The sequence below is a fragment of the Rana temporaria genome, chromosome 6 (assembly GCF_905171775.1).
Source record: "Rana temporaria chromosome 6, aRanTem1.1, whole genome shotgun sequence".
In the NCBI taxonomy this organism is placed as follows: domain Eukaryota; kingdom Metazoa; phylum Chordata; class Amphibia; order Anura; family Ranidae; genus Rana; species Rana temporaria.
This window is the reverse complement of record NC_053494.1, coordinates 189663981-189683537: the sequence shown is the minus strand read 5'-3', so window position 1 is coordinate 189683537 and position 19557 is coordinate 189663981. Positions and strand designations below refer to the sequence as shown.

Below are 19557 nucleotides of genomic sequence, written 5' to 3'. Positions count from 1 at the left end.
ACATCCTATAGTAGGTTGTTTCCCAGGCAGACATGAACGATGGAACAATGGAGGTTGTACAGCGAATCTGACTAGTGCAGATCAGACTGGGGTTCTCGGTCACCCTGTGCCCCTAGTAGACACAGGGTAACTTGTACATAGGAGCCGGGGAGCTGGACAAAGATTCCAGTGCTCTCCATGGTAAGCTAGGTTCCACAAGCCCTCTGCCAAAAGTGACTCCTGTCACAGTCGGCTGACAAGAATATAACTCAAATGTAGTGAGAATATCATAATTTGAAACTTTTTTTTTTTTAGTTATTTGTTTTATGGTACAAATTATTTGCAGTCTTTTTTTTTTTAAACTGGCCCACTGTGTATAACTACCTGACAGCCTTTTCTGCACCCTGTGCTAGAATAGATTACCATGTCTACCTGCCACAGTCACAGTTTAGGGATTCTGTTGTTCATTTTAATTTTATATCACCATACATTGGTGATGTAAACATAAATACTAGTTTTCCCCCTATTTTCTTTGCATATTCTGCCTTTTTAGACAATGACCTCTTGCCAGCCGCACAATGAATATTCTGCAGAATCTGCTGCCTCTGGGGGTGCGATTCCTGACCCTCCGGTATGCTTAGTTGTTCCATCCATGGGTCTCTACATTGCTAATGTGGTCAGAAACTGAACCACAGCACAGCAGGGGAAAAGACCGTAAATACTCTGGAAATATCAAGTTCTGTAGGATTTTTCTGCTCACTTTTTTTCCTCACTATTCCAGAGGTTTGTATAGGCAGGAGAGGTTTTTCAATGTCTTGTTAGCAGGGGTAATTTTATTTTAGAGTTTTTTTTTTTTTTTTTTGCAACAGTATCACTTTATGCCTGTTGTTGTTTTTTTTTTTTTTTTTTTTTTTTTTTATTACACTAATTGTCTTGTTCCCTGGTGCACAACCTGTGGCTCTTGGGGCCCCTTCAAACTTTGTCTGCGATTCCCTTACACATAGGTGATTACTCAAGCTAGTGATGAAAACAAATGTCTTTTAGATTGTCTTGTTCTTTGCAATGGTTTTGCACAGAGCAGCCCTGATCCTCTTCTCGGGTCACACACTGGCGCACCTGGCCCCTCCCTCCTGCCGGGTGCCCCCACAGCAAGTGGCTTGCTTTGGGGGCACCCAAGCAGACAAGCTCCCGAGTGACGGCCTTGTGTGTCCATTCTCGGCCCTGCCCCCTCCGTTTCTTGATTGGCTCTCCAGGGATTTGCACTCCTGATTGGCTCACAGGCTGAGATTGACAAAGTCAATCTTCTCATGGACATCGCTGGGTGGAGAGGGAGCTCAGGTAAGTATTAGGCTGCATTCACACCTGAGCGTTTTGTCGCCTGAAGCGCGACGCCCCAAAAAGCTGGAGGGGAAAAATTACATTATTCTCTATGGAGATGGTTCACATCTCCACTACAAAACGCCTGACGCCGAATGCCTGAAGCCCAAACAAGTTCTGGACCCTTTTTTGTCGCTCGAATTTGGGCGTTTTACATTGGTGACCCTAGACCTGTAAAAAAACGTCGCGTTTTGTCGCGGTAAAAACCGCTGCGTTTTGTCGCGGTAAAAAAATGCTGCAAAACGCTACTCTTGTGTGAATGCAGCCTAAGAAGGGCTGCTGTGCACTAAAGGTTTTTCACCTTCATGCATAGAATGCATGATGGTAAAAAATAAACTTGTGCCTTTTACAACCACTTTTGTAGTAGGGTTTTTATTTTTTTTTACACTATCTTATTTTTTTGTGCTGTTCCTCCCTTTTTTACTTCACCATCTTTGACCATCTCTTGTAGCATGCCTGTAGTTTTGACCATCTCCTGTTACATGTCTGCAGTCCCTGAAAGCTTGCTATAGGATTACACTCGCAGGATATTCAGTGCAGACCTTGGTGAGGTACTTTCTAAGTATTGTTATTGTGTGTTGCAGAATATTCATCACCCATCTGTCAAAGAAGAAACGTTGGATATTGTCCGGCTAAAAAAGAAGTACCCAAAGAAGCCAAAAGCAGAATTGGTTGCGACACCTCTGCCCCTACCCGCCTCCGAGCCATCGCCAGTAATTAACAAGAGTGATCTCAAACAATATGACTTTCACAGTTCTGACGATGAAGAGTTCCCACAGGTTCGTATTGCGGTGGGATTATCAAGGAACCACCGGGGTCTCAGAAGAGCAGTACCATTTTATAATGCCTTGTTTATCCTCTCCAGGTACCTTCACCGGTGTCTGAGATGGAGGAAGACGATGACCCCGATGGCCCCTTTGCCTTCAGGAGAAGAACTGGATGCCAGTATTATGCAGTAAGACTACATTTTTTGCTGTTTTTGTTAAGTGTTCCTTATGTGAAAACAATACTTGGATGCGCATAGGTTTAATTTTTATTAATTTTTAAAAGTTTGTCCATAGGCTACATTTAGAATGACACTGTTTGCTATGTTGGTTTTCCAGCTTGGGATCCCTCTATAATGAACCTAATATCTAATTTATAAATGTATATCCTTGTACAATGTGCAATGTGTTTATTGTCCTGTTTCAGTTTATCTTGTGTAGGTATTTGTCTCTATTTTCTCAATGCTATTTCCCACCCACTGGCCCACTGACTTCAGAGGTCTAGTCACATCCCTTTTATTTGTACACCTGAAAGAAACCTACAGTGATCAATCAAAGCACAATTTCTGTATTTCACAGATCATAGTGTGATGTGTGTGTGTGTGTGTGTGTGTGTTTTTTTTATTTTTTATTCTTTAACGGAAGGGGAAAAGCAATGATATGGGAGTGAGCCATCAAAGGAATATTACATGGTTCCCAACCTGGCTGTCTTCCATAGTTCTAAGCCTAATGCCTTCCGTGAATTTTGTTTCAAAAACTTATGGACAGCAAAGAACTTTAACTGGAGACGGGAGGATGGAACGATAAAAAGAAAAAGGTGGTGGGGGAGAAGAGCATGAACCAGGCGAAAGGAAATCTGAGACTTGCAGATTAGCAGTGATAGACCTGACTATGGCTGCCATACACTGTTGGAATTCCTGCTGGACCAGGCGAGATGCGAACCATCAATGGGCAGGCTGAATGTACCAAGTTGATCGGTCAACTTTGGTACAACGAGCCTGCCGGATTTGCTTGTGATTAACTATAGCCGTTAGTGATCCTTGTCTTTTCCTGACGGCAATGACTGCCCATGTGGAAGAAGACGAGAACGTTTCAGAGCAGTGGGGATGCATCCCTTAAGATGGGAGGAAGTATCACAAAGCCTGAGTTAGATGCACCATAACTATGAAATAGATTCTAATTGGCAAGAAAATCCTACAAACGCATCAAAAACATGACACTATATGTCAGTGATGGTGAACCTTGGCACCCCAGAAGGTTTGGAACTATATTTCCCATGATGATAAACTACACTGCAGAGTGCATGAGCATCATGGGAAATGTATTTCCAAAACATCTGGGGTGCCAAAGTTTGCCATCGCTGCTATATGTTCTCAAGCAATGTCCGGTTAGAATAGATGAAATAGGGGGTAGAACAAAGGAAAAATTTCAAGGATTAAAGGATCACTAAAGGAATTTTTTTTTTTTTTTAGCTAAATAGCTTCCTTTACCTTACTGCAGTACTGGTTTCATGTCCTCATTGCTCGTTTTTGCTTTGATGTTGCTGTAAAACTGCTCTGATCTCCACACTTCCTTGTTGTCTGGCTCCTTATAACCATCATACTGGGAGCTTTTCACGATGGTCTAAGCTGTCATTACTGTGTGTCTAAAACTTAACAGAACCAATCGGATTCATTTTAAAAACAAAACACTGCCCTGGATTTGTTTGTTTTTGTTCTGTGGGTCTCTCTAGTTCACAGGAACATGAAACCAGTTTAAAAGTGAAACTAAACTGCAGGCACATTATATGATTGATTTTTATTTATTTGTAATAATTTTTAAAAGGAATCCGTTAACTTTTATGTCTCTATACCCTGTAAACAGTCATTTCAGCAAAAAAAATGTTTTCCATTAGTGACCCTTTAAGTATTTGCGGCAGTGGACTTTCTATAAAAAAGGTTCCTGTTAGGCCGAGTAAGATGGAAATAATTAACATTTTTTGACAATGCAATGCAAGTTCAACCATTTTTTGTTAAAACTGTTTTTTGTGTTTTATAGCCACGATTGGACCAAATGGAGGATACTTCAGAAAACACAGATCTGTCATCATTGGCTAGATTTCGGTATAGGCATTGCCTCACCACTCTCACAATTCCCCGAAGATGTATAGGTTTCGCAAGGAGACGGCTTGGCCGAGGTGGAAGGTACTTAATTTAATATTCTATTTTATTTAATTTTTTTTCCTAGTACCATGTAGATTTATTTTTCCAACACCATTTTATTTTTATTTTTTCCGAACATTAAAGCGTCAAACAATATTAAACCTCATCTGCTGGTTAACCACTTAAGCGTGAGGATTTTTTGGCACTGTGCTACTTTGCTGGTAACTTTGCAGCCATGCCATGTTGTACCCAGTCAAAATGTACATCTTTCCTTCCTTTTATTTTTTATGTAAATAGAGCTTTCTTTTTGTTTTTTGATCAATGATTGTATTTTTGCGATATAAACGATGGTGTGTGTGTGTGTTTGTGTGTGTGTGTAATAAATATATATATATATATATATATATATATATATATATATATATATATATATATATATATATATATATATATATATATATATAATATAGTGGATTTTTAAATTCTTTCTTTTATACTACTAATCTGTGAATAGCAACTTATAATGGGACTGCGATAGTGTGTCGGCAATCTAAGGCTCCATTCACATCTAGGCGGACGAAATCGGCGATTTGCGGCGACAAAACGCCGGTATTGTCCGCCCAGATGTGCCCCAGAATGACCCCCTCTATGGAGATGCTTCCCATCTCCTAGCCGAAAGACGCCTGAAAAAAAGGACCGGGACCTTTTTTCAGGCGATAGGCGTCAGGCGTTCGGCGTGGAGATGTGAACCATCTCCATAGAGGGACATGTATTTCCAGCCCTCTGGCGGCAGCGGCGTAGCGCTACAGGTGTAAAAACGCCTAGATGTGAATGTGGTCTAAAACTATCTGATGCTGGGAGGGGGGCGGGGTTTCTGACTTGCTAGCACTGACATCACCAGTGACACTAATACAGTGATCAGTGCTAATACTAGACTGTCACTGTACTAATGACACTGGTTAATTGGGAAGGGGTTTAAATGTGTGCCTAACATTGTGTAATCTGTGCTGCTTTTTTAATACAGATCCTTGTTTCGTATCTCTGCTTTGCAGAGATACGAAACCGAGCTCTTTCTCTTTGTACAGAACCCTGTGTTGATTGTCAACACAGGGCTCTGGGCTGTGATTGTACGCAGCAGGTCCTGGCTGTGAATCATTGGCTGGAAGTTGCTGACAGACTCCTGCTATGTAAAATCACAGCTGGTGTCAGCGAGGGAGGTGTGCAAGCAGGCAGCATATGGGTACATCACTTTGCCTGTGTGGGTTGACTGTCCACAATACATTGTGGGCGGTGGTCAGCATGTGATTGAAATTTTTTTTATTTTTAACCTAATTTGGTGTTTGATTACAGACCATGAAGTAATTTGTTCCCCTCTTTGATTTCAGGGTTATAATGGACAGACTATCCACACCCCATGACCCCATCCTAACGCAGTTGGACCCGGAAATGTTGTCTAGTTCTTCAAGCTCTTCCCAAGTTGCACAGCCCCCTCCCGATTACTCACGGACCAATGCTTCCGATAGACATTGTGAAAACAGACTTTCTCTTTCTGAGATCCTAAGCAATATTAGGTCGCGTCGACTGCAGTGTTTCCAGCCAAGACGAATACCTTTTCCAGACAATGATAGTGAAGAATGTACCTCAAGGATAGTAGGACATGCTGTGAGCATTAAACGAGCCACTTTACTGAACACCAGCAAGAACGGACTGACAGGTACAGCTGTGTTTGAGTGTTTACTAGTATTTGAGATGCCTGTATCATGGACTGTGCTTTACAGTAGTCCCTATACAGGTGCATTTAGCCATCTATATTTTTAATAGTTTACAATGATTTATTACATAGGACTATGGAAGATCTGGGAAGCATGTTTCACATTTTTTTTTTTTTTTTTTTTTTTTAATCATCAGTGTGATCATATATTTTATTGAATGCTCTCTTTAGAATTTGCACACTTTTTATTATATTTGATCAGAAAGGCAATCGATGAAAAAAGCAATGCTTCTTTCTTTTTTTGTAAACTAGGCTTAGACCAATATATTGATACAAAAGTAAATATATTCACTTTCGGGTGCACTCGCTAGAGCAAAACTGACACCTCCTAAGTCACACATGCCAGTCAATAAGATTTATAAATCCGCTCCAAGCTACTCTGATCCTCCTTCAGCAACTTGTCTCGGTCAAACTTTCGTTGAGATTGGTAACGGATGCTGGCACCTGCCATTCTGCTACTCTCCAGCCTGTACAAGCAAGTATTCCTCTACACCACCTTCCTGAGATCCGATAACCAGTGTCCTGTTACAAAAGAATAATGGAGAAAATTAAACTTGCAATTGTGTAAAACCTGAAGGCTTTTTATGCATACACAGGATAACGTGAAAGATATATTACCAATGTCTGTAAAACCTGCTGGATATGTTTCAATGTGTATTACTAAAACACTTCATGAGGGACCTCTGAGAGAAAATGGTGTCTAAGCAAGTGTGTGTGTGTGTGTGTGTGTGTGTGTGTGTGTGTGTGTGTGTGTGTAATAAATATTAACATATATATGTTCTGAAATATGTATTATTGAGCGACTGAACCTGAATGTAGAAGTTCATCTATATGGCTCCATGCACACTGGCTTAAAAAAAATGCTTCTTCTACAGTTGTGTTCTGCCTGCTCAATGTTATCCTATGTGTCCATACACATTAGGACGATTGCATGTTTTGAGTTCAATGTTTAGAGGCAGGAAAAAAAAAGTTTGATTTGCGTTTCTGATTGGAGCTTGCTGCTAGAAAAAACATAAAACTCTCCCAAACTCTAAACTTTGTGCAAAAAGTGCTCTACATAAGCGTTTATTTACTCTGTGTGCATGGAGCCTATGTGATGTTTTTCAAGTTCTCAGTGGAATCGTGCCGCTGTTCCATCAGAATCGGCAACACGTCAGATTGGGTAACGGAAGTGAAGTTCTGTCAGCTGCGCATGTGTTTCCCCGCTTCCAGGTGGCCTCCGCCACCTTCCTACTGCTGGCGTCCAGCTTCTTTCAAAATGTAACATCAAAACAGCATCACAGATGTGAACGCACTATATTTATTGCTAAAATTACTCTTACATTCAAGACGTAGCTGGGTGTAGTAAGATGTCCGCTGGCTTCTGACTGCAGGTGTTCTGTCAGATTAGCAAACCTGGTAGCGGTGGAACGCATGCGCAGCTGACGGCACGTCACTTCCGTTACCTAATCTGACGGGTCACCGATTCTTATGGAACACTGCCCTCCAATATGAACTACAAGTAGCTGTAATTATCTCTACCAAAATAAAAAAAAATGCTGGGTGCAGAACACCTTAGAATATTCAGCCCTGTCACAGCTTACAATTCATCTAAATAAAAAGGATAATTTTGTTATTGTTTCTCTTCCATCCTCCTCCAGTTACGGGAGGCATCACAGAGGAGCAGTTCCAGACTCATCAACAGCAGTTGGTGCAAATGCAAAGACAGCAGTTGGCTCAGCTACAACAGAAACAGCAGTCCCAGCAGTCGTCGCAGCAGATACATCCAAAAGCACAGGTACATTGTCATTTACAAGTAGGCTGCATACAAAGCTTTTGCTTTGTAAATAGTCAGATCACTGAACATTTCTCAGATTACTATAACCTGAAAATCTAGCTGTTTAGCAGAAAATAAGGCTTTTTAGACAAAAAAATCAAAAAGCTAGGTGTGTGTGTTTGCTTGCTCAAATTTTTCTGTGTTTTTTTTTTTTAAGTCCCAAAACTGCCTGTCACAGGATTTCACATGAAACTAGCATGTCTTATGCCACAGTGTCTTGCTAGTGGCAGATACGCATTAAACATGTTGCTGAAAATGTGTCGCTCATTTTGTCTTTCTACAAAGTCTGCCCTGTAGTTTTCATTCCGAGCACTTAATGGCATTGGAGGTTGCCAAATTGTTGGTGGAATTATAAGGCAGGCAGTATGTAGAGCTAATAGAATGTTTTAATAGTCGCACTACAATCAACACCTGTTGGGTTTAGTGTGGAGAGGTTCAATATGTTTTGTGGGTGATCAGGTGGGCATCCTCTTTTGACTGCTCATTGATGTGCTCACTACGTTTCCAGAAGGCTTCAATGGTGATGCCTGGCATCCTAGGTAACCACCTATATGAACTCCTCCCTCTCTTTCCATACTCTCCTGTCTGTTTGCAGCCTGGTTGTTTTTCCCTTTTAGGCCCTGTTCACATGGGCTATTAGCTGTGTGACCGGTAGCACCATGTCTGGCTGTATGCCAATGTGACATGTGGGTGCAGGTCCCCGTATTCACCCAGTGTGCTTTTAGGGTCCCACACTTGCACAAACCCCAGCCGCTCATCCCTCATTGACAAGACAATAATGGGACATGGGCACAGGAATGTACACAACACGAGGCATGCAGCTAATCGCCCCTTGTGAACGGGCATTAATCTAAACCTGCACGCGTTTTGTTTTTTGTGTTTGTTTGGTTTTTTTTTCTACTGGATTTGATAAGGGCTTAATTGTTGGACGGAGTGGCTCCTCACTCCCATCTTCAGAAGGCCGATTGTAGAATCCTCTTACCTTATTTGCTGTTATCGTCATGACACACATCCAGCATTGTCCTGCTGTAATCTGCTGAATGCCTGGTCCTGTGCCACCATCTTCTTTGCTTATTTCTTTGGGGCCCAGTTGTCTCATCTGGGTTCTTGCTGCCAGTCTACGATGAGTTTCCATGACTCTGAAGCCTCCTTGGATGTGACTTGAGTATCCCAGAAAGCTGGGTGCTCCAGTGCTCTTAAAAAGTATTCATACCCCTTGAAATTTTCCACATTTTGTCATGTTACAACAAAAAGCATAAATGTATTTTATTGGGATGACGGGAAGTTGTGTGTGTGTGTGTGTGTGTGTGTGTGTGTGTGTGTGTTTTATAGATAGATAGATAGATAGATAGATAGATAGATAGATAGATAGATAGATAGAGATCTATATACGCAGATGTTTTGCCTTTCATTTCAGTTTTAAACTGAAAGTTGTTTTGCAAGGTAGTCATTTGCAATCACTTTACAACTCTCCCTGCTACAAGATTGTGCGTGCACTGACTTAATTAGGCCTCTTACACACACACACACACACACACACACACACACACACACACACGATACTCCTGTTTGAGCATTGATCTCCTCAGACGTTTTTTTATTTATTTTTTTGGCATGCATTTGCGTGTATTTTTGCGCACATGCACAGTGAATAGGCTGTATTTTAGCTTGGTAAAAAAAAGCTGTACTGAGCATTTTTAAGCTGCAGTGTGCAAGAGTCTGTGATCTGTAGTGGTGCAAAAGATCGTCACCAATCCGTGATCCGAACCGGTCACCCTGTTCGGATCTGCACACCACGCGATCCGCAGCCTCGGCCATAGGACAGACCCCGGCTTCGGCCTAGCTCCGGAGTGGCAGCCATCTTGGTACACCCGGCGGCGCCTGTCTCGCCAGGAAGTGACGTTTTGTCCCGCCATCTTGCTTCACCCCACACTCCTGCACAGTAATGATGGTGAGAAGGGAGCAAGCGGACATCTTGTTATACCCAACAGAGTTTTAGATTTCACAGTTCTTTTCAACACAAAACAGAGCTTATGCGCTTAAATACAGTATATGTAAATCTGACAGACTGTTTACATGTTGAATTTTAAAAGCAGCAGCAAACCTTACATGCTTGCTAATGTGACAGAAAACCTCGGATTTTCACATTTAGTTAAATGTGAAAATCCGAGGTGTTCTGTCACATTAGCAGCTATGTAAGGTCTGGCAGGTTTGCTGCTGCTTTTAAAATGTAACATGTAAACAGTCCGTCAGATTTACATATACTGTATTTAAGCGCATAAGCTCTGTTTTGTGTTGAAAATAACTGTGAAATCTAAAACTCCGGAGGGTGTAACAATTTGGCATTTTTTTTTTTTTTGCTGATCCGATCCGTGACTTTGATTCGATCGATCCGTGAGTTTTTTGATCCGTTGCACCCCTAGTGATCTGTGAATGGATACAGCACTAATTATGTCCCTCTGAGACTGGTGCGCAGTGAGATATATGTTGGGGGGTCTAGAGGACTGTTGTGGAGGCTTCCACAGCACCACCTGCAAGACAAATGGTGCACTAAAGCATAGCTGTCATTTACTAACTTTGGTTTTACCAGGAGACCACTTTCCTATTGAAATGGAGTTACATTGCATTTTCTTTTTCAGGGCTCTGGAAATTCTGACTGCATGTCCAAGACACTGGACTCGGCTAGCGCCCATTTTGCTGCATCCGCTGTGGTCCATTCACCAGCGCCGGGCCGCAGTGAAGTGACCAAGGATCAAAGTACAGGCCACAGCAACCTGAACGGTGTTGTCCAACCTCCAGGAGGTATGTTTTTTTTTTTTTTTTTTTTCTTGCTCTTTTATTGTGTTTTTTAAAATACCATTTTTAAAAGCCTTTACTTCAGGTTACCAGCTTTGTCAGTCATAGTAAATGTTATGTTCTGTTTAGAAGCCAATTCTCAAGTGGTTGTAGAGATACACCATTCTAAAAAGGCCATCTGCCACATACTGTTATCCACAAATGTATGGGAGAACTTCCTCATCTTTCGGGGTAATATGTAAGAATAGAAATGTGGGAGCTGCCAATGTGAATTTAAGACCAGGCCTATTTCTAACATTTGTTGCTTAAAAGTTAAGCAGAGACCATAGAGAATAAAATGGAGTTTGTTGCAATATTTTATATCGCACTGTATTTGTGCAGCGGTCTTTCAAACGCAAATGTTGGGTAAAAAATACACTTCAATGAATTAAAGAACAACAAAGCCGTAAAGATAGCCCAATTTTTTTGTATAATGTAAATAGATACCGAACACGTCACGCTTTAAAATTTCACTCACTCATGGAATGGCAACAAACTACGGTACTTAATCTCTCATAGGCAAGGCTTTAAACATTTTTAACGCTTACCTCTTTAGTTTGAAAAGGTCTTCTGCTAAAATTATTGCTCTCGCTCAATCGTTGCAATACCTCACAAGTGTCATTTGAACACTGTTTACATTTGTGGGCGCAAATTGCATATGCGTTTTTCTTTGGTTTGCGAGCATGGAGGGATTGGGACGCTTTTTTCTTATTTATTTTTACACTGTCCCTTAAAAAAAAAAAAAAAACAGTTAAATGTTTATAACTAATTCAGGCTGCTCCCCGCTGTTTAGGGGAGACTGGCGCCCTGTTCTGCTCACTGATCCTTTTCGGGTCGGGGGGGGGGGGGGGGGGAGGAATTACACGCGGAGGACACACTTGGGGTCCTTTCACACGAGCGGACCGTTCGTCCGTTCATTACAAGTCCGTTAACGGACTTGTAATGAATCCCTATAAGAACGCGTCCGTTAGCGGATGGAGCATCCGCTAGCGTCCGTGTCAGTCGGGATCCGCTTTTCCGAACGGAAGAAACTCTATTTTTCTTCCGTTCGGCGGAACGGACCGGATGCAGACGGACAAAAGGTCCGTCTGCATCCGGTCCCCCATAGGGGACAGCGGAGCAGAGACAGGATGGTCCCGGCACTGTGTGCGGGGACCGCCCTATCCGCGACAGCTCAGCGGGGATTCCCGCTGAGCTTTGGCGGACACACGGAGCGGACCCAGAAACGGTCCGCTCCGTGTGAAAGAGCCCTCAATCTGTATAAGGTCCAGGTTACTCAGTACAAAATTGCTTTTATGTACGACTGTATAACTGTCTTTAGACATAGTGGGTGGAACAAATGCTATACTGGAGAGTATAGCATGTATTGATATCTGTGTCCCCGATTATATGTTCCTATTGTGTTTTGTAGGGCATTGGAAAATGTATGTGTGTTTTTTGTGTTTGTTTTCAATAAACATTATCTGATTTAAAAAAAAAAAAAAAAAAAGCTTGATCACTTTTATTGCTGTCACAAGGAATGTAAACATCCCTTGTGACAGTAATAGGCAGTGACAGGTACTCTTTATGGAGGGATCTGGGGTCTAAAAGACCCCAAATCCCTCCTCTGCACTTCAAAAGTATTCAAAACTCTAAAAACAGCCGTTGGCTGCCGAGTAAACTGGAAACTACATTGTGAAGTCGCTTCCAGGTTACTATATCGGAAACCCGATCAAAGTCAATTCTAGCTTTGTTTGGGTCTCCGGACAGCCCGCAGGCATGCCGGCTGGTTGCTCGGGTCTTCCGGTGGCACGGGAGACCGAGGCGGGAAGGAAGGGGGAGATGTCCTCTCCCGCTTCTTGTAATAACAGCCAAGCTGCAGCTTGTCCACATCGGTTTTTGTTACGATATCCAACCGTCTGCTCTAAAAAAAAACGGTACAGGGACTGCAGGCATCACCCCGGTACAACTACTTAAGCAAAATGACAAACGGGTATGTGATTTTGCAGGAAGTGGTTCAAGGCACAGACTGTGGGGCATCCTTGTCTTGGCCTTACTACCTACTATTTGACCTGGAACCAGCATGCAATACCTCAGTTCTGGCTTCACTGGCCACATGCTTGTTTTAAGAAAGCAACTCCTGAGGCAGTAAAACATGATTAGGGGGACTTTCTTTTTGATCTGTATATTCTATTTTCACTGTCACTTTGTCCTGTTTCTTTAAAAAACAAGTCACCGTTGGTTGGCTCCATATAGCTATTCTTGACCTGGGATGGCTCTCCAGTTTACCTCCTATAGGATCTGTAGTTATGCATCACACTATATATAGATGGACAAGGCTGATAAAATCATGAAGAATAAAAAGATGAAAGGACGGAACTAAGAGAGGCTTAGTCCACATCAAGGCTCTGGGGGGTTGGGGCCTCATTAAACCCAGTGCACTAGTGCTGTTGTATAGTCCCACTGGTATTAGAATCCTAAGTTATGACTTTCAGTTGGATGACTTGTTGATGTCAAAGATCTAACAGTAACTTTTTTTTTTTTTCTTGCTACCCAGGAAACGCTAAGACGCTGTACTCCACAAACGTGGCGCTATCATCCAGCCCTGGAATCTCTACCGTTCAGCTTGTACGGACAGTCGGACATCCCACCACTAACCACTTAATCCCAACCTTATGCACAAGTACACCCCAGAACCTTCCTATGAGTAATTCCTGCCTAACGAACACCGTTCACCTCAACAATGTCAGTGTTGTGTCACCTGTCAATGTGCATATCAACACAAGGACTTCTGCTCCATCTCCCACAGCCTTAAAACTCGCCACAGTCGCTGCCAGCATGGACCGGGTGCCAAAGGTTACTCCAAGCAGTGCCATCAGCAGCATAGCCAGGTGTGTATTGGATCAATGGGATTACACTACTAGTTTATGTTGCTGTTGAGGCTTCCTCTTTATTTTCTGTGTTTGCATAGGATTTAGAAGTGTGTACATTTGAAACCTGCCAAATATTAGACATCCCGTTTAGCCACTCTTGTAATTGTCACACTCCTGACACACTGTATAGCCTTGAGCTGTGCAGCTTAATTTTGTCACCTCCTCTGCTACTCCCTGCTCGAAAGATGCTTCCTGTGTTGTCCCCTCCTGAAAATGTGCCTTGTCATTCACCCAGCCACTGTTGACCACACTGTTAGCATGGCTACTTACCAATCCTACTACAGGAGTTGACACCCTTTATCTACTGTGTTATCTACTGTGAATTGGGCAGCACTATAAACACAGCTGTGACAAAAAAATAAAGTCCTAAGCCTTGCAAATTTGCATCAAAAAAGCACCTTGCAGTGAATACGGGCATTCAATTCGCACTGGACATGTGTGAACTCAGCCTAACAGCTGTAGTGGCTGTGTGCACTTCAGAAACTGCATGCAGCCTCAACTACATATTGTATATAACACAGTTCTCCATCTCCAGAATAGCAACTTCCCACCCTGCTCCTGGAGCAAAATAGAGTTGGGCAGAGCACTGCGTAGCCATTCACAGGAAATTTTGTTTTCGATGAATGAATACAAGGCTTCTAATTGGCTAAAACAAAGATCGTGACATCCTCCACCTGCCTCAGCCAATCAGAGAAAACTTTGTATGCAGAAGTTTTTTGTGAATGGCTGTGAAGCACTCAGCTTGACTCGACTTTGTTCCGGGAGCTGGACAGGAAGTTCTTGTCTTACTTTCGGGACACAGCACTGTGTAGCCCCGGCTACATACATGATCACTGGTGAAAGAATTATTTTTTTGGGACTAGGTTGGTCCCAACAAACTATTTTAAACTTCATTTGTAATCTGGAAATCGGCTTTAAGTAATTGTAAACCCTTGTGTATATACCCAGTGAAGTGACTGGCCTCAGGTGATGCACATAGATGAAACAAAGCCTCCTGCATAAGTTGTATTTATCTACAGCAGTCTTTTTTCCCTGCATCCATTCAAAATGCAGAATTTACACAGGATTTCTCAGCTCTGAAAAGCAGGGGGCAGAGAGCTCTGAGAGCTGATTAGATGGAAGGGACACACCCCCTTTTCACAGAAACAAAGCTGAGGCTGTCAATCACAGGCTGTTCACTCCCTGTGACCATTTTTCTCTTGGTGTCAGGAAAAACTCAGAAGGGATTTATGCTGACAGCCGAGGAATGGGGCATCAGACAAAAATGACACTTGGTGCTCTGGATTGAGACAAGTACACACTATAGAGGGATATAGTTTGTTCATATTTCTTGTCTGAGGTTCAAAGGCACTTTAAAGCGGGAGTTTACCCAATGAAGTTTTTTTTTTCTCTTTTCCCCTTAGATGGATGCTCGTTTTGTCTAGGGGAATTGGCTAGTTGTTTTAAAATATGAGCCGTACTTACCGTTTTCGAGATGCATCTTCTCCGTCGCTTCCGGGTATGGGTCTTCGGGAGCGGGCGTTCCTTCTTGATTGACAGTCTTCCGAGAGGCTTCCGACGGTCGCATCCATCGCGTCACTAGTAGCCGAAAGAAGCCGAACGTCGGTGCGGCTCTATACTGCGCCTGCGCGCCGACGTTCGGCTTCTTTCGGAAAATCGTGACGCGATGGATGCGACCGTCGGAAGCCTGTCGGAAGACTGTCAATCAAAATAGGAACGCCCAGTCCCGCAGCCCATACCCGGAAGGGACGGAGAGGATGCATCTCGTAAACGGTAAGTACTGCTCATATTTTAAAACAACTAGCCGATTCCCCTAGACAAAACGAGCATCCATCTAAGGGAAAAAAGTGTGATGTACGGGTGAACCCCCGCTTTAAGAAATTGGCTCCTGCCAGACTGTAATCCAGGCCCCGGTCAGGGAAACACACCGGCTTTCCTGCGCCTTTTTGAATACTAATTATGTTCATAAATGCAAAGCCTTGAAATGTATGTATATGCATTTTATTTATTTTTTTATAAAAATCTAAATAAATGTAACTTTATTGAATATAGCTAGATAGCGTCTTTTTACGTGGTACTTTATTTAGCTTTCTTGTCCTTCTGAATGTCAAGAATGCAGAGGCCTTCGTGGTAATAACCATTCTATTTTTCATTGTTTTTTTTTTTTTTTCAGAGAGAACCACGAGCCGGAAAGGTTGGGTTTGAATGGAATTGCGGACACAACAGTAGCAATGGAGGTGACATAACTTCAAAGAATAGACTTTGCCTGACTGTTCAGGCTTTACTTTTCCACCGAAAATGCAAAGCGCTATTCTCTGCGGATCAGAGCGCGCTAACATGGACCTAACCACAGACTGTGTATGGGACATCTTCCCATTCCACTCTATGTATATTTTGTAAAATTGGATAAAATCACTACCTTGTAAAATAGTTTATTTGTATCATCCATATTATTTCTGTTACTTGAATAGTTGATATTCATCATCATGCTTTTGCACTTGAATTTGCAACTGAATGGATATAAAAAAAAGAAAAAACAAATCTTTAATGGGATCATGAGCATGAAATGGGGTCCTGCATCACTTGTTTTAACTATTTATTTTGCCATGTTTACATTTTGTATCTTGTACAAATAAATCCAACTTTGTGTCTGAAGCAAACGTCAAAATGGGCCCATTTCCTGTACACAGAGGAGCTGCCGTTTGGTTTTCTTTTGTTTTTGTTTTATTTTTTTTGTTTGTGACTAAGCCAATAGCCTGTCGGCTCATGCATTGGTGATGTCACATGTCTCTAGTGAACTGATTGGTAGCTTACCTCTTATTGGCTCAGCCTGCAAAATGGCCGCTTCTTGCTGTGTATAGCTAAGCGGCCCAGCTTAAACCTTCATAGCTAGGAAATAATAAAACCCTCTTTGTAAAAAAAATATTTTTTTCTAAAATGACACTTTCATATATTTTTTTTTTTTTAAGAATTTGACATTCCCAACCCCTCTCATCCCCTTTTTTTATTTGTAATACTCAGCACTTCGTTGTCGGATACAAAGTTTGAGGCAAAAATAGTATTTTCATTTACCAGGGAGGAGGGGGAGGGGAGGGATTAATGCATACAAAATATAATATAGACACTCGCTCTTTTCCATATATTTTGAATGTACATTTCTATTTATAATTCCGGTTTATAAGAGTAACAAAGTCTATTGAAGGAAAGAAGCATTTGGCACCTGAGCTGCTTGGATATTTCCATTTTATCTTAAAGAAACGCCTATTTTATTCCTCCCTCAGACTTTAATGAAGGATTCTGGTGAGCGCTGTCTGGATATGAAATGTTTCGTACATTAGTATAAATTGTAACAAAATTGGTGTCCAGTGGTTTTTGTATATGGGCGTGGAGAGAAGTCACAACGAAGAATCGAAGTGAGAAATGAATTGATCTCACACCTGAAGAAGTATAGTATCCAGCCTGGAAATATAATACGAACTTGATGAGTCAAACCCTTTTAGCCGACTCCAAAGTTGCGTGATTTTCACTGCAGCTTTGTAGTCCAACTGTGAAGTGACTCTGAGACTTTTACACTCTCTGGCATTGAAGTTGTGTCAAAGTTGGATCAAAATAGTGCTGGAACCTTTTCTGAAGTCACAGCGACTTAAGTAGTGTCAATTGGAATGGTTCTCAAAGATGCATGGCATTCCACATGTTCTTTCAGTTTGGGTCTCAAAGTCAGATCTTAAGAATCTGTTCACACTGCTGCAACATGGAATCCAACTTGAGACCCCAAGTCACAGGACATGTGAGATCCAATGTTTAGTCAATGAGGGCTGTCCTTATTAACACTAATGAAGTCGCTTTAAAGTGGGTGTAAACCCACTTTAATAAAAAAAAAAAACCCTGCAAGACAAAGGCATAACGAGGTAGTATGCTTGCACACTACCTCATTATGTAATACCTGGGATCGAATCCCCCGTTGCAGTGCCTGACGCAGCACCAGCCGGCGACATGCTGTCCCGGAAGTTACTTTCAGGTATGCACGCGGGAGCCACCAGTCACGACATGACCTCCTTTAGAAACAGCACGATTGTAATTTCTAAAGTGCTCCGTTATCTACGGCGCATGCGCTTGTAGACATTGGCGTAAGATTCTCTAGTAAAGATCTCCTAAACTGTGGAGGTTTAGGAGATATTTCTAGCACCTACAGGTAAGCCTTAATCTAGGCTTGCCTGTAGGTAAAAGTGGTTTTACAGGGTTTACAACCACTTTAACTTTAGGAAAAGTTCCTGTACTACTTCAAGGTGACTTCTATCCAACTTGTGCCCAGAGACTTTAAAGTGTTTCTTAAACCCACAACAGTAAAATCAGTCTGTATATGCAGAAAAGCATGCTTGTTATACTCACTGTGGAACCTAAGGGGTTAATCCTCTGCATTGTGTAAAAAGGCTGTTTGATCCTGTCTTTGATTCTCCCCAATTCCATCTCCTGGTAGTAGAGTCTAAGGATCAAGCTGCACTTGTTCAGATTGGTGTGTATGGCTGGAGAGTTTTTTTTCTTGGGAGAGTGCATGTGATCAGCACAGTCCAGACAGAGGCTCAGGGGTCCTGCACTCTCATAGGGCAATCGGAGAATGAAAACCCCTCCTTCAAGCTTTAACCAGACACTGATAGAAGTCACAAAACTGCTGATAAACGATATTTAGCAGTTTATATTTACTAAAACTATTGCATTTCCATGTTCTGTGTACTGTTGGAAACCAGATATAGTGAATGCAGGGTCCTGGGTTTAGTAACACTTTAATGGAAGTCGGATCCTCCTCTATATTGATGTGATTTGGATCTGACATTACAGGAAGATTACCCAGGCAGTGCATGGCATCTTCCTGTAAGTGGTTATGAGATTTGAATACTACTCTGTAGGTACTTTGTACAAGTATGCAGAGATAAAGTTGCCCCGTAAGTCACAAGACTTTCAGCCTCACGAGCCTCAATGAACTCCTAAGCATGACTCATATATATATATATATATATATAATTTACATGTCGGTGACTCAAAGTACTAGAACAAGAGTAACCCCCAAAAAAAGACAACCCCTATTTTTAATAGGATGGTTCTTATGCATACAGTGCTTTGAATCTTTGTTTCTGTGTGTGGTCACTTCTTGTTTATGCTGAGCAGTCCTGAGCGCTATATATATACCGTGTTTCCCCGAAAATAAGACCGGGTCTTATATTAATTCTGGCTACAAAAACACACTAGGGCTTATTTTCAGGGGATGTCTTATTTATGGTATGTACAAAAAGTTTCTCCCCCTGTCAGCATTGTGAAATTCTGTAATCCCCAAAAAAACCTTTGTTTAAAGACCTTATAAAATGATGTAATCCGTTCTGTAAAAATATAATATCATGTGCAGTGTCTCCTTGTGTAACATTATTGTGGAAAATACCTTACTTACAGTGCCGCTTGTCGCTGGAGCTCTTCTTCCCCACTCCAAATACTGCAGAGGGAGGGGCCAAAATCCCCAATGACATCAGCCCCACTCTGAGTACTGCAGTGGGTAGGGGCTTAATAAAGTTTTATTGAAAAAAAAAACAGCTGACGTCAGCCAGGAGAAGAGCTCCGGCGGGTCACGTGAGCGCCCAGCAGTGCTGTAAATAAGGTATTTTCCACAAAAAAAAAAGTTACAAAAGGGAGACACACTGCACATTATCTAATCTTTTTACAGAACGGATTACATGTTTTTACAAGGACTTTAACTAGGGCTTATTTTTGGAGTAGGGCTTATATTGCAGCCATCCCAGAAACTCGCGCTAGGTCTTATTTTCGGGGTAGGGCTTATTTTCGGAGAAACGGGGTATATATATATATATATATATATATATATATATATATATATATATATATATATATATATATATATAATATATATATTATAAATTCTATATCCTACACACAGGTATTTATGAAGGTGTCAAGG

The 19557-nt window shown here is 41.8% G+C and overlaps 1 protein-coding gene across 1 annotated transcript in view; it reads left to right on the top strand.

Moving 5' to 3' along the window:
- The window catches only part of EPC2 (enhancer of polycomb homolog 2), a 90401-nt gene extending 72936 nt beyond the window's left edge, over nt 1-17465 (top strand). The window contains exons 7-14 of the mRNA XM_040358022.1: nt 1941-2135; nt 2222-2311; nt 4158-4303; nt 5647-5975; nt 7673-7809; nt 10488-10650; nt 13220-13553; nt 15769-17465. Of these exons, the coding sequence (XP_040213956.1) occupies nt 1941-2135; nt 2222-2311; nt 4158-4303; nt 5647-5975; nt 7673-7809; nt 10488-10650; nt 13220-13553; nt 15769-15841 (1467 nt within the window). The 3' untranslated portion in view covers nt 15842-17465. The remainder of the gene's footprint in view (nt 1-1940; nt 2136-2221; nt 2312-4157; nt 4304-5646; nt 5976-7672; nt 7810-10487; nt 10651-13219; nt 13554-15768) is intronic.
- The last annotated feature ends 2092 nt before the right edge of the window (nt 17466-19557 follow it).